The sequence below is a fragment of the Homalodisca vitripennis genome, unplaced genomic scaffold (assembly GCF_021130785.1).
Source record: "Homalodisca vitripennis isolate AUS2020 unplaced genomic scaffold, UT_GWSS_2.1 ScUCBcl_458;HRSCAF=2510, whole genome shotgun sequence".
Lineage (NCBI taxonomy): Eukaryota > Metazoa > Arthropoda > Insecta > Hemiptera > Cicadellidae > Homalodisca > Homalodisca vitripennis.
In genome coordinates this window covers 20,478-33,900 of record NW_025776567.1, presented here as the reverse complement: position 1 = coordinate 33,900, position 13,423 = coordinate 20,478, and the positions used below count along the sequence as shown (strand labels likewise).

The following is a 13,423-nucleotide window of genomic DNA, read 5'->3' as shown; positions in this document are numbered from 1 at the left end:
AATCAATTAAATTATTACATAAATTACTAATTCTAAATTATTGTTGAAGTTTGTATTTACTAATTAACTTGTATTTCTTATCACAATATTAAAGTAGTTCGCAATTAACTATTTTCGTGTTTTATATAATAAACTTAATGTACAAATGGTAACTTCAACACATGGTATCTGAAAATGTGCGTTATAAAAATTTGTACTAAGAAAAACTAATCAAGAGATTCTATCATGAAAAGGGGCAACTAAAACAAAATATTACAAGATGTTTTTAACCAAAGTTTATTTACAATAATCTGAATATATACAAGAAAGAAATGAACATGTACATAGAAGGCATACGACTAGGCTTTCAGAATCGAAGGTGAGGTTTGTTTTTCATCAAGTGCCTGAAACAGAATGAAGAAAATTAGTTTTGCATGCAAATCATTATTTAAGACATAACTACTTTATTTATTATAATTAAGTAATTTATAAATATAACAATTTTGATCCTTGATGATAGATATAAATTCAATCATGTCTGGCATAAACTAAATAAAAAGTTAGAGGTTTGCAAATAGACCAAACACATACACTTGAATATAATGGTGCATGGTATATAGTATGTTATTACGTGTAGGCCTACATGAAAACAATACGTATCACAGGGGGAAATGAAGTGTGTTACGGCTGTTATCGATAGTGAAATGGTCAATAATAATTTTTATTGACAGTGCTGTAGGTGAATAAGATTTTGTTTTAGGTAGCCACGGTAAACAACGCCGAGAAAATATTCTGAAGAAGATTGGAGCAATGACCCTAATGGATATCTATGATTGTCAACAGTATGTCTGACCACAGACATCTATGCAAAAGTCAACGTTTTATGGCTAGTTAAGGTTAGAGGACAAAACATCCCAAATACCATTCCGGTGTAAAAGTCTTTTTTTCAAAAGCAGCTATTTTATAAAGTTCTACGAACTGTTTTGCCATTTCTATTGGGATGGTCATCAATTTATTTATAGGTAATTATTAACAATAAATAAAGTAGTATGACAATTTTATACAGTACAATTTAAGTCAAAATACAGTTCAACACTTGATACATTTTCTACTTATGAATGTCTTTTTAAGTATTATTGTATTAATTTCAAACGATATCATTGCATCAGCAAAATTCTTTCATTCATTGTTATGGTATAAGCAGTTGATGGGTAAATAAGTCTTTCTAGATGAAACTATTTAAATTTTGATATATTACTTACTTGTCTAGTTTTTCCCAGAACACCATGAGTGCAGCACGATCCAAATGACGTTTTGATCGAGACAACTGAATAATAGAGACATCCCAGCCTGCCACGTTCTTCTCCAGCAACATCTCATCGTATTTCAGATGAAAAGCACACACTATAACAAAATAATATATTAATAGTTTAAGGTCATTACTGTAAACTAATACATAAACATTTAATACATAAACTTTTTTTTCTTTCCAATTATTTGCATGCTATCTGCAAGAATGTATATAAATTAGTTACCATATTTTTAAATGTGAAATTAACACCTGTAAACTGATGTTTGTTGTCTAATGAGATGTGGTTTATTATTTCAAACTGCATAGATTCATAAATATATCTTGGTCTTTATTATTTAAATATTAATGATTTTATGGGCAGTAGCATAATTTAGACCTACTTTAAAAATGTATTAAAATATATAATTTTAAAAAACATTTTTAAAACAGTTCTTAAGTCAATAAATAGAGTAGTTATAAGCTAATTTGTTAAGTACTGGATACAATTATTGACATACAAAACAAATTGTTTTTCATAGCATCAGGTTTTTCTTTGAAGCAGATTTTGAAGGAATAATATATTGGGACTGAAACATGGACCCTACGATCACAAATGGTTTTAACTGAAAAAATCAATACAATACAAAACAAATAATGTTTGCAGTAATAGTATATTATTTAAATATACTTTAATATGTATTTAAGAAAAATGTACTTAAATTCTATGACCAAACAGTATTTATATCCAATGTTCCTTCCATGCAATATTTGTTGCAGATATAATAAATTTACAATTTTGTTATTGATGTTGGTCACTTACCTTTAGAAAATATTTCCACAGGATTTCCTTTCCAGGGCCATCCTTTGAACTGCCAAGTAGGGCCCATAACAAAAACAGCCACTACTCGGTCCCAGTCTCCTGGAGCCAGTTTCTGAGGATTGTCTGTGACTCTGTACGGAACTGTCAATGCCCCATTCTTTCGCCGTTGAAGAAAAATGTCGTTCTCCCGGGTAGCACCTTGTTTCTTCTTATCCTCTGTAGTAACGAACCTGCAAGAGAAACCCAGTGAATGAAGATTGATTTACAATGTATTTTATTTCATTTTTCATTATTTCATTTTTTATTTAATCAATTTGAAGCTGATCAAATAAGGTATCATCCTCTTTGATTTATACCAAGTTATTGTAAGCTGTTTTATATAATATAAATTTATAATTATTTATTAAAAAATTATTAAAAATAAAATATTAAAGAAAAATGTTTCGTAAAAGAATGTTAAAGTAATAAAAATGTATAAAGTATCAATTCTTCAACTAAAATGTTATATATTTCAAGTTACTTATTTGCAGAACCTGGTTTTATTCATAACCCTTTAGCTTGTCTAGGGAAAAACAATAACATTACGTTTTATTACTCAATGGTATTGGTTCTGCTACTATCAATAAAAATCATGGGAGTGCTCTTGTACTTTTTGTATAGATTATGATTACTTTGATGTGGAAGCAATATCATAATTAATCATAAAACAAAGTCCTTCTAAAAAATTACCTAGTTTTAGATCTTAAACTTTTAAATAAGTTGAAATAACAACTAGTATAATATTACATTTTAATTCGTTTTTAAGTAAAATTGTGAACAATTAAAAACAATCGTATAATATTATTTTATAAATTTTAGCTATTTAAAAGAACTTTTTGCAAGATTATAAGGGACGTAATCTTTGATTGGTTATTTTATAATATTACTGTAATAAATAGTTCAATTTTTCACTTGACCTAAGCTAATTCCCTTAATAAAGTAGCGATTATCTATAATAATATATATAATATCCTATAATAACAAGCATGTGTTTATAAATTGGTTTCGTACATTTTTATGGTAATTTTTACATAAACACTAAGTGAAGAAAAATTTGCAAATTAGAGATTTTACAGTTTAACCTGGCAGATAACATTTTAATATTTTGATAAATTCTTGTATGAATAACTTTATACTTCTAAAACATCTGGGAGGTAAAGCAAAGAGCACAAGCTTGTTTAATTTACATTATTTCATATTATTTTCTATAGCAGATAAAGTTTTAAAATGTACTTATAGATGTTACTTTTAATTTACTCAACGTTGTCAACACTATACCATAATATGTAGTATTGGTATTCAATAATGAGTTACTTACTTGAAGTCCTGCAAGATGTCCTTTGCATTGTACATGGTGATCAGTGAGGTGTTTGCTCCAGGGATGATAATGATGGGAGTACGAGACGTTCTCTTGATAGGTTGGGAAGACAACTGGAGACCAGGCTGTAATCATAAAATTCATTAACTACTCATTCAATAGATGTAATATTCATTTTAAAAATATTCCTTATATTTATTTCAATTACCAGGAATAATAATTATTTTTGCTAAATTACTTGACTACAAACATGTGCTTCACACGCTCATATAAATATTACTTTGTAAATAGCTAATTCATTTAAGTTGTCTATTACGGACCCGATATCAGTAAAAAGTTCAGAAACTAAAATTTCCACATGATGTGCTTGAATTATATCGTTAAGAAGCAATAGGTTTTATGTTACAACATATTTTTTACATTGCGTCTAATGATGATCATTATATCAAAACTCACATTAATCTGAAGTTGATAATGTATTGTATATTGTTGTGGTTTGAGAATATAATTCGAGTAATAGTGACACAGTGAAAGCGTTGAAGATTATTGTAGTTCTCACTCCTTCTGAATTATTTTTTTGTTATTATTTTTAGAATTTAATTAATAGGTAGGACTGGCATTTAATAGCATCTTCATGTTTCTCATTCAATCCACCTGACTATCAACTCACTGCTTACAATTATTGTAATTGGTATTCTAAAGTAAACTAAACTAAGTTTGAGCTTAATTTGTAACAAACTGAGAGATATTTTACCAATGCTGATAGAATGGGCTCAGGATGAGGTGTCTGAGGAGATGGCATTTTCTTGTGTTGATCGCCTTCAGTTACTGACTTCAAGGACATTTTGTGGTACGTTGCCATTGTATTGATTTTGAATCCATTTGCCTCTGTAACAGTTTCATTTAAATATAAAAGAGAACTCTCATATTTTAACCCTATATTAAATTATGTATACAAATAAAAAAATAGTTTTCTCAGTGGTCATTTTATTTTTAGGAGAATAAGGCAGATTATTTTCAAAATATGCAATGTTGGTATGACCCTAGTTAACACGTAGTCCAGAAACAAGCACCTGAGACAATTGAGTATAACATTAGATAACAATCCATACGACTCAATAATATTCTAGTGCCAACTGCATGTTCCTTAACAAGATCAATGGTCAATACATGTTATATCATTATCTAATAATTTACAATCCCATAACATAAGATGAAAACTTATAAATAATAATGTTGTAAACTTACCTTTCTCCTGTCTAATGAACCGCTCCTGATCGTATCGGTTGTAAACTTTGGCCATAGGGATAACTCTAGGTGCGGGGGGCCTGATGGGAGTGGGTTTGTATGTCATGACAGAGGTTGCAGCAGGAGGCCTGATGGGAGTGGGTTTGTATGTCATGACGGAGGTTGCAGCCGGAGGTTTGATGGGAGTGGGTCTGTATGTCATGTTGGAGGTTGAAGCAGGAGGCCTGATGGGAGTTGGTTTATATGTCATGACGGAGGCTGAAGCAGGAGACCTTTGTTTGCTCTCCTCTTTTTCCTTTACTGATTGCAGAATGGCAAAGACATCTTGTGCAAACATCTGAAAAAATTTGAAATAAAATGTCAAACAAGCTGGTTTACATTAATGCAATAATAGAACGGTGTGGTATTCTTTATCAGATATTTTTAACCGTTCATCAGTATCAAATACTTTGTAATCACATAAATAATGACACATTTTAATATTGGCAAAGAACTGTTAAATAGTTAATAGTGTTGTGTGTGTGTGTGTGTGTGTGTGTGTGTGTGTGTTTGTGTGTTGTGTTAAAGTTGTTGTTAAAGTTACTAAATTTTTACCTGTAAGTATAAGTGCTTAGAATATATTCCTGGGAATTGTTTTATATAGCTTAACATTCAATTTACCTACATTGTAAGATTTTTAGTGCAATAAATATTCATGGATTTAAGTTTCACCATGATTAAACCTGGAAATTAACTTACTTTTCCCGTGCTTTGTAATATTGTATTTCTTGACCTTCCCGGACGTTCACGGGATAGTATGTCTTTTATGTTGTCGTCATCGAGGTCCATCATAACTCTACGTTTAGAACATATATCAATATCATCATGTCTTTTGATAGTAGTCCTCTTCTTCGCCAACCGTTTCACTTTGATAGCAGCTATCGTTTCTACTGTCATGGCTTCAGATAGGGATCTGAAAATAGATTTAGATATTCATAAAATCACTAATTTATTGTTAAAAGGATTAGTTTATTATCAGTACTTAGATCGATAGTCACAAATTTAAAGATTTCCCATACTTTTGTAGAATGTATCTTTTACGCATCCTGGCCAGTTTAGGCAAAACTGAGTCAATTTCCAAACCTTTATGTGCTTTACTAACTCTCAGACAATACACTAGACCAAGTCTCATGTAGTAGGTTTTGCCTTAAACCTAATTAATATTAATAGTGTAGTAATGAATGAGTCTGAAATAATTTTATAGATCTTTAGAATTATTCAAGAGTTTTATTTAGCGATTTAATTAGATGTTTTAGGGTGACAGTAAGTATTAAAAATTCTATTAAATATTAAGATTTATATATCGTAAAACATTTTATTTTATACCAAAAAACTCTTTGAAATAAATAAGCCATGTAATATAACAATATCATCTTATTATAGAAATGTATTTTAACGCGCATATACATGTTCCAATAATCTTAATTTAAGCCATTGCTATAAAGAATACCTAAATTCACTTACTTAATGTTGTCAACAGTTACGGATGCTTGTTTTGGCGTATCCAACCTCGCAGCAAGTCGTTGTTTCATCCTCTGCTCTTGCACATCTTCTAGCTTGCGTCTCTTGGACATGCTCTCTACTGAATCGTCACGTGCACGTTTTACTGGTCTGAGGATATCCACAGCTGCATTTTTATCAATATTTACAGAGGTAGCAGCTTCTCCATTTAAGTAAGCCAGAAGGTCTTTACGGTCAGGTCTGCGCACAACTTGTTTATTTTCAGCCTACAACAAATTCATGAGTTATAAACAAATTTCTAAAAAGTATTACCAAAAACAGAGAAATGGAGAAACAATATATTTCTGCCTGTATGTCTGTCCTTACAATATCAGAAAACAAAACGACCTCTAGGCTTAAAATTATACGAGTACAAGCCTAGGATGCTCATTTCTACCTAGTTAAGCTTCGTGTAAAATACTGAGTTCGATGATGGTGTACGTCACTCCATTGTTTTTGGTTGAATGCTAGATAATATGATGCCTCATACAAAATTAACTACATATATCTTATACATGGTAAAATATATCTTCAGAACACCTGTGATGGAACCGTCTTATAGCTACTGAGGTCAAACAATTAAGAATCAACATTTTCAATGTATTTTTAACACTTTAAATGCAATATTATTTATATAAATTGTTTTTAAGAAAGGATACACAGTTGGTAAAAAGCGTTAAGGTAAAATCTGTAAAATACTTACAACAGCTTTTCGGACATATGCAGAATGTGTCAGTGTGACATGCTTGAGTAGAAATAGCAAACATTCTAATGTATAATACTCCTTTGGTGCCCCATTATCGGACCTGTAAAAAGCATTTTCTCTGTAGACATAACAGACTTATACTTAAAAAATATGATCTATGATTTAATATTAGTTGTATTCGTACCATCTATTCTTTACTGACAGAAATGAACTAATCATTATGAAAGATAATTCATCAATGTAACTCTATTTCTGCACACGACTCTAACCAATTCTCTTAAAAAACTATATTACAAAGAATATAATATCGCCTTTCAATTAGCGCTTTAATATATATTGGTTTGCAGTAAAACTATATGTTATCTCTTTAATACTCATCGAGTAGGCTGAAAACTGTAAAATAAATAAGAAAGTAAACATTTCGGTGCATAATATTCATATATTTAACATGATAAATCATTCAAAATTCTAGTAACAAAAATAAGGCAATAAGATTGTTTGAAATTTAACTTTGATCTTAAGAGGGAGAACCCTACGTCGTTTCACTACAGCCAACTCTTACCTTGCTTGTTCTAAATTACTGATCGCTGTATATACAATATTTGCAACGTTGTTTGGTCATAATCCAAATTAATTGTTAATCTTATACTATTTAATCTTAGTTTAATAACGTTTCTGTTGCTTTTGGTTTAGCACTGGTTCTGATAAATTATTATCGGTTTTGTGAGTTACCTCATTCGATACCTAGAAGCAACGGTCCACCAAGCTAATGTATTTTTTACCATATAAATTATCATATGCATGTACCATGTTTATTGTCTGTTCCCTAATACAGAAAATAAGTATGTGTCTTGCATAAATTATTATAAATTACTAGTTATTCAAAGTACAAGGAGATAAACTAATAGTTATAAAAACAGTATTTTATATTTTGAAAAAATATTTACATTTAGGAATTGGTCATGTACACACTTGGTGTTACTTATGGGAATCTAGAACCTTTTGAAAATAATTCGAAAAAATGTATAGCTGCTCATTTTATTTTTAAACCTTCTGAACAAATATAACACGTGTTATATATAGAGCTATGGATGCAGTATAAATAAGTATTTCAGTACGTATCTAGTATTGCGTAAATATAATAGATATTAGTTTTTGGAAATTAAAATAATTGTTCTATTTCTATAAAGATTATTAATTTCATTTTGATTATTTAACACATTTATCATAGTAGATTTCAATAAATATGCAAAGTAGTTATAAATTAAAAACAATAAATTTCCCAGTTTTCCAATTATAAACATTTGTATTTATTTCTCATAAATAGATCCATATACCATAAACCGCGAGATTCCTGACGTATCTTGGTCTACATTGTTTAATTAACCTAGCTGCCTAGGTATACCATAACTTTTTGGTCTAGCCAAGACTGGGTACAGAGCAGTGACGTGACTCGCCGGATACACAAAATCGTAATTTGCGACTACCCTCAGATCAAGAAAAATAGATAACCGAGTTTGAACGTTAAGAAAAACTAAGTTCTATAGTAAAGATTAAAATAGTAATATACATTCATTCAATTTAGCTTCTTTATATTTAGATCTCGACATTAGAGTTGCGTTTAATTATTTACAAACAAAATAGCTTAGACATTTTTATGTACAACTAATAAATTTTAAGTTTTCATTTTATGTTTCTATATTTGTAACTGTAGAATTCTGCATTTTATCTTATTATAATATAGGCAAAACACGAGACATTCCTGGTGTGTTTCAGGAATAAAATAATTTTTTCTCGATAAACTTGGTTTTGTAATATCAATGTCATGGTCTACATTTATTTAACAAAGCTGATGGCAAATCCAATAAAAGCGTTACAAACACTCACGACCAATCACAATTAAATATTACTATTATTATTTTTTTTATATACAAATACACATCATATACATTTTTCTACAAATGAAATACAATTAATAGAGGAGAAGAAAAAAATACGAAAATTAATAGAATTGTATATACCCAATGAAAAAAATTAGTTACGAACGATAAATTCAAGTTTTTATGTATGTAAAACCAGACAAATTTATGGGTTTTTGGCGCTTTTCAACCAAATTCCAACTTTGAACATTCATTACTTTGGAGCTTTGATGATATTAAATCCAAATATATATGCAATATCTACTGTTTGAGGATGAAATTTTAAAATTATAAGAATTAATACATTATCCAATAACTTTTTTAACTTAACCGAGCGGTAAGAAAGTCTGAGTTGGCCTTGCTACGGAGCTAATTGTTTGATTAATTATTGATTATGAAATTTTTGTCAATCAACTCTAAAGTCAGAATTACTCTTAAGTAAGTGCATCAAAATTTGATGTTATTATTATATAACCCCTTTTAGACACGATTGACTGTGACATCTGTGCTGATTTTCGGCTAGTTGATATTTAGAAACAAACTGTTAATAATATCATACATTTCTGAACTGATTTAAAGAAGTAAACATGCCATATTATGACTCCTTAAGAATGACCATGTGACCATGACCGCTAATGTTGTTTGCAAGGTTATATTAAAATCTGATTCTAAGAAGGACAGCCAGAACCATTGTACCCGATGACCTGATCGTTTTAACCGAAACATTTACTCAACCGAAAGTTTGCTAACCTTCGCCGACAACATAGTAAATACCTCTGCTGTCTCTAGAGAGGGCAGCTTTAAATTAATTGTTTTAAGACATTTTAACATTAGGACGCCCAACACGTCTGAGAAACTGCTTCATATTGGTCCATTTATTTGCAAATTCTTTATCCTTTGAACCCGTGTGCAACGCCAGATCCCTTCTCTTACCAAAAGGTGTAGCATTCTATCGACTAGGTTATAATTAATTAGCCATAAATTCGACCAAAATGACAAAATGTGTTCCTTAACCTTTAAATTAAATTTGTAAAGATAGAACTACTTATAAACATTTTTGATAAAAACAAAGACATTAATATACCACGTAGGTATCCGGGCAACATATTTAATGGTCCTAATGACTATTATAACAAACAGTAGTCTAATATATTTCGGGAAATCCATACTTAATTATTATCATCGTAATGAAAACAGGTGATTGCAGAGACTCTATTAGTAACGCTGAAACGAAAGTTTTCAGTTACGCATTATTTATTGATTTCTGGTTACGAGAAATTTATATTAGAACCCTTTGTTTATATTTATTTTTTAGACATTAAAAGATTTGAAAAAATATAATAATAAAAGAAATATAAAACAATGGCTGTTGCTGAGTATGATGTATGTGGCAAATTTATACATTTAACAATACTGCAAAAGTCAGATTATCGTAATTTTTTGGGTGTCTTAATTGATTCTTTATGTAAGAAACAAATTCTGCATGTGGCAAAATCTAGTAATACTTTGCAATTCCGGTAACAAAACCGATTTTATTTAAAAAAAAAAAACACTACATGTTGTTGAATGTAAAAAACGCCATAAATACCTATTGTTTTAAACTTAATACGTCAAGCAAATTGGTAGTTGGGTTGATAACCACTATTTTTGATAACCAAGTTTTTTAGAAAAAATTATAATATTAATATTTAGGCAAATTAGTATTAAGTAGTATTTTATGTATAACTATAGGGCTCAAAATTACACTTATTGCATTAAATGAAATAACATCTACATCAAAATAATAATATGACTAAAGTATATGTCTAAACCATTTACTTTGCATAGAGGCATTGTGGCACGAAACGTTTTTATAGCTTAGGTTATGAAAGGAATACTTGGAAATGTTCACTAACGTAGCTAATAAGTGATGGCATTATTGTAAGTGTCATGTGAAATCTAGACCCTACATATTACAATATAAGTTCTATTTTTCCATATTACTTACAGAGATTGCATACAAAAAAGACAAAATTTGCTTAAATTGAATACAATGTCCTATAAATATAATACATAACAGTGGATTATAACAACTCAGAATGAAACAAACAAATATAAATGGCACAATCAACCTTGTACTTTCTGAGATAGCTTGCAAAGATATGAATAAAAAACTGAAATAGTCTTTTTAATCAATCATAAACATGTATTTTTAGTTTATGAATACACTACCTATCATACATTACGTTTGTTACGGAAAGAACAACTTATGTAATAAAACGATTGAAGTAAATTGGACTCCGATGATTCAACATCCAATAAAATTCAATTTTTTTTTGAAACTATTTTTAATAATAAAAATCAAGATAAAGCTCTTATTTTTATAGTTTACATTAGACTAAGTCAAAAAAATCTGAATTTCCTCTACAGTAAATATGAGATCAGTATAGGATCAAAATTTTTAGATGTCCAAGTAATTATGGTAACCAAAAAGAACTAGAACTAAAATTACGAGAGTTACGTTAAAAGTAGGGTGTTTATTATTCAATTACTCAGTTCAAGGATGTGTGTCGGCCCGCTCGCAAACTGTAGCCTACATCAAGAGGAAGCCGTCATAGGTTGGTTCCATATTGTATTTAATTTAACTATTTCTCATTATCTTTTATTGTACCGGGATTAGAACTCCAATGGTAGGTTAAAAATAAATTGTAAATCACGATGCAAATTTTAAACTTGACACTTTGTAACTTGGGAAACCTTGGGTAATTATATTATAATAGCTGTAATTTATAATAATTGCCAATAGTTTCCACAGGATGTAAGTCAAACTGCTTGTTGTTTTCTAGGACCTTAGAGTAAATGGTACATATTCGGCCACCTGTAATGATCTTTTTGTTTAGTTTTTCGTATTAATTCATTGACAATTGTAAAAAGTTAAACGACAAAAATCGTTAAAAGTGCATTATTAAAAAAATATTGTTCAGAGGAGATTTTGTAATCCAGTTTAGGTTAATACTTGTGAGTAGAAAAAAATTAAAACAGACTAGATAGATCTATATTTGACAACACAAATGAGTCAAAAATATATTTTAAAAAGAAGGTTAGATTAATAACTATATTTCTAGAGCTTTGGTACCAAGATAAAATTAGGTTATAAAACACAATTAAATTATACTCAAAGTAAATTAAAGTAGTAGAGTAATAGTCTTTAAAAATTACTAAAGTAAGATACTCGTATGTATACACACTTACCTCCACATAAGGTAGTTGGTCTTGACGTGTTTTGGCCATGAATGCTCGCCAAAAAATATGCGGTTGTCCCTTTCGATGATCTCTTCATTCTTCACATTGTACAACCGAAGAAGATTTAGAATATCTGCCATGACGTTGGTCGACACAAAAGAAAGTAGCAGAGATACTCGTATGCTTAGGATACAGCACTACCACAAACAGTCTACAGCGGTAACAATCATAGACTGGGAAAATCAATGAGCTTGGTTGGGTTGGAAAGGCGACCCCGGTAAGTGGAGGGGGTACACAGCAGTTGCTCGCTGGTGATTGGTGCGGGGATGGGTCGATGGGGATGTGACGGGGAGAGAGGCAGCCAATAGGACATTGGGATAGCCTAGGTGGGGGTGTATTTTATTAGAAGGGAAAATAGTTGACAGTGCAATAAGAAATGTAATTACGATTTAAATAAAAGGAAATTCCCTTCAATGCTATTTCTAATAATTTTCCAATTAACAACGTAAAACAATTGAATTTAAGCATAAAACTATAGTTATGAGTATTATTTCACGCTGTTAACACATAAACTTTATGCGCTGTCCCAGATCACCCGTCCACTATTTATATAAGGAGAAGCATATGAGGTATTATAGGAAACAGCTATTTAAATTGCAAACCGACAAAAAAGATATTGGTTACATGTTAAAACTAGTTTTAATTTCAATTTACAGAGCATTCCTGAAATAGAAGTTCACATCTCCGAATTCCGAAAAATTCAAATGTTAACATAAATTAATTGATGGTAATTTTAAAGTTTATTTGAAGGCCAACATTTTCAACTTTGTTCCACGTTTTTATCTCTGTCCGTTCCATAAGAGCGCCCAAAAATATTCAACACTTATTCCAAATTTTTTAAACTTTTAATTTAAATTATTTAAAAGAATTTGAAATAGTTAGTTAGTGGTTATTAAATGTTTCAAATACTAATCTAAAGAATTGTACTCAAGACAATTTTTTATTTAAATAGTTAAAAAACTATTCCACGTAAAATAAAAAGTAGCCTATTGGATAAGTTAGGAAGAACAGTCAAAATTTTACAAAATTTTAAGGTTAGTCCTCTTCTTTATTACAAAGAAACACTAGTGAGACGGAACATGGCATTGATTATACTCTTATAATGTATGACAAGGGTCGTTCGAAAAGTAAGTTGCAATTAAGTGTTTTATAACACGTCCAATGTCAAACACTTTAACCACCCTGTCAAAACATCAAATCATTCTAAAATTTTACGACTATATAATCAAAACAATAAACTTGTACATATCATGAATAATTATTCTTGTTTAATTTGGATAAA

The 13,423-nt window shown here is 29.9% G+C and overlaps 1 protein-coding gene across 1 annotated transcript; it reads right to left on the bottom strand.

The window, feature by feature from the left end:
- Positions 1-346: 346 nt before the first annotated feature.
- On the bottom strand, positions 347-12,221 carry LOC124370695 (parafibromin-like). The gene is made up of 11 exons (XM_046828981.1): positions 12,091-12,221; positions 6,938-7,040; positions 6,199-6,461; positions 5,434-5,647; positions 4,968-5,032; positions 4,696-4,823; positions 4,208-4,335; positions 3,448-3,572; positions 2,091-2,320; positions 1,242-1,383; positions 347-383 (listed from the first exon to the last, which is right to left on the bottom strand). The coding sequence occupies exons 1-11, from the start codon at positions 12,219-12,221 to the stop codon at positions 347-349; spliced, it is 1,566 nt and encodes a 521-aa protein (XP_046684937.1).
- Positions 12,222-13,423: the final 1,202 nt, after the last annotated feature.

What these genes read in the sequence shown, in the direction of transcription:
- LOC124370695 (XM_046828981.1), bottom strand. Translation starts at nt 12,221, where the DNA reads ATGGCAGATATTCTAAATCTTCTTCGGTTGTACAATGTGAAGAATGAA. An exon ending in CATATGTCCGAAAAGCTGTT is followed by an intron (nt 6,462 to 6,937) that starts GTAAGTATTTTA and finishes AATTTGTTGTAG; the next exon opens with GCTGAAAATAAACAAGTTGT. An exon ending in AAAGAGGAGAGCAAACAAAG is followed by an intron (nt 4,824 to 4,967) that starts GTCTCCTGCTTC and finishes CACTCCCATCAG; the next exon opens with GCCTCCTGCTGCAACCTCTG.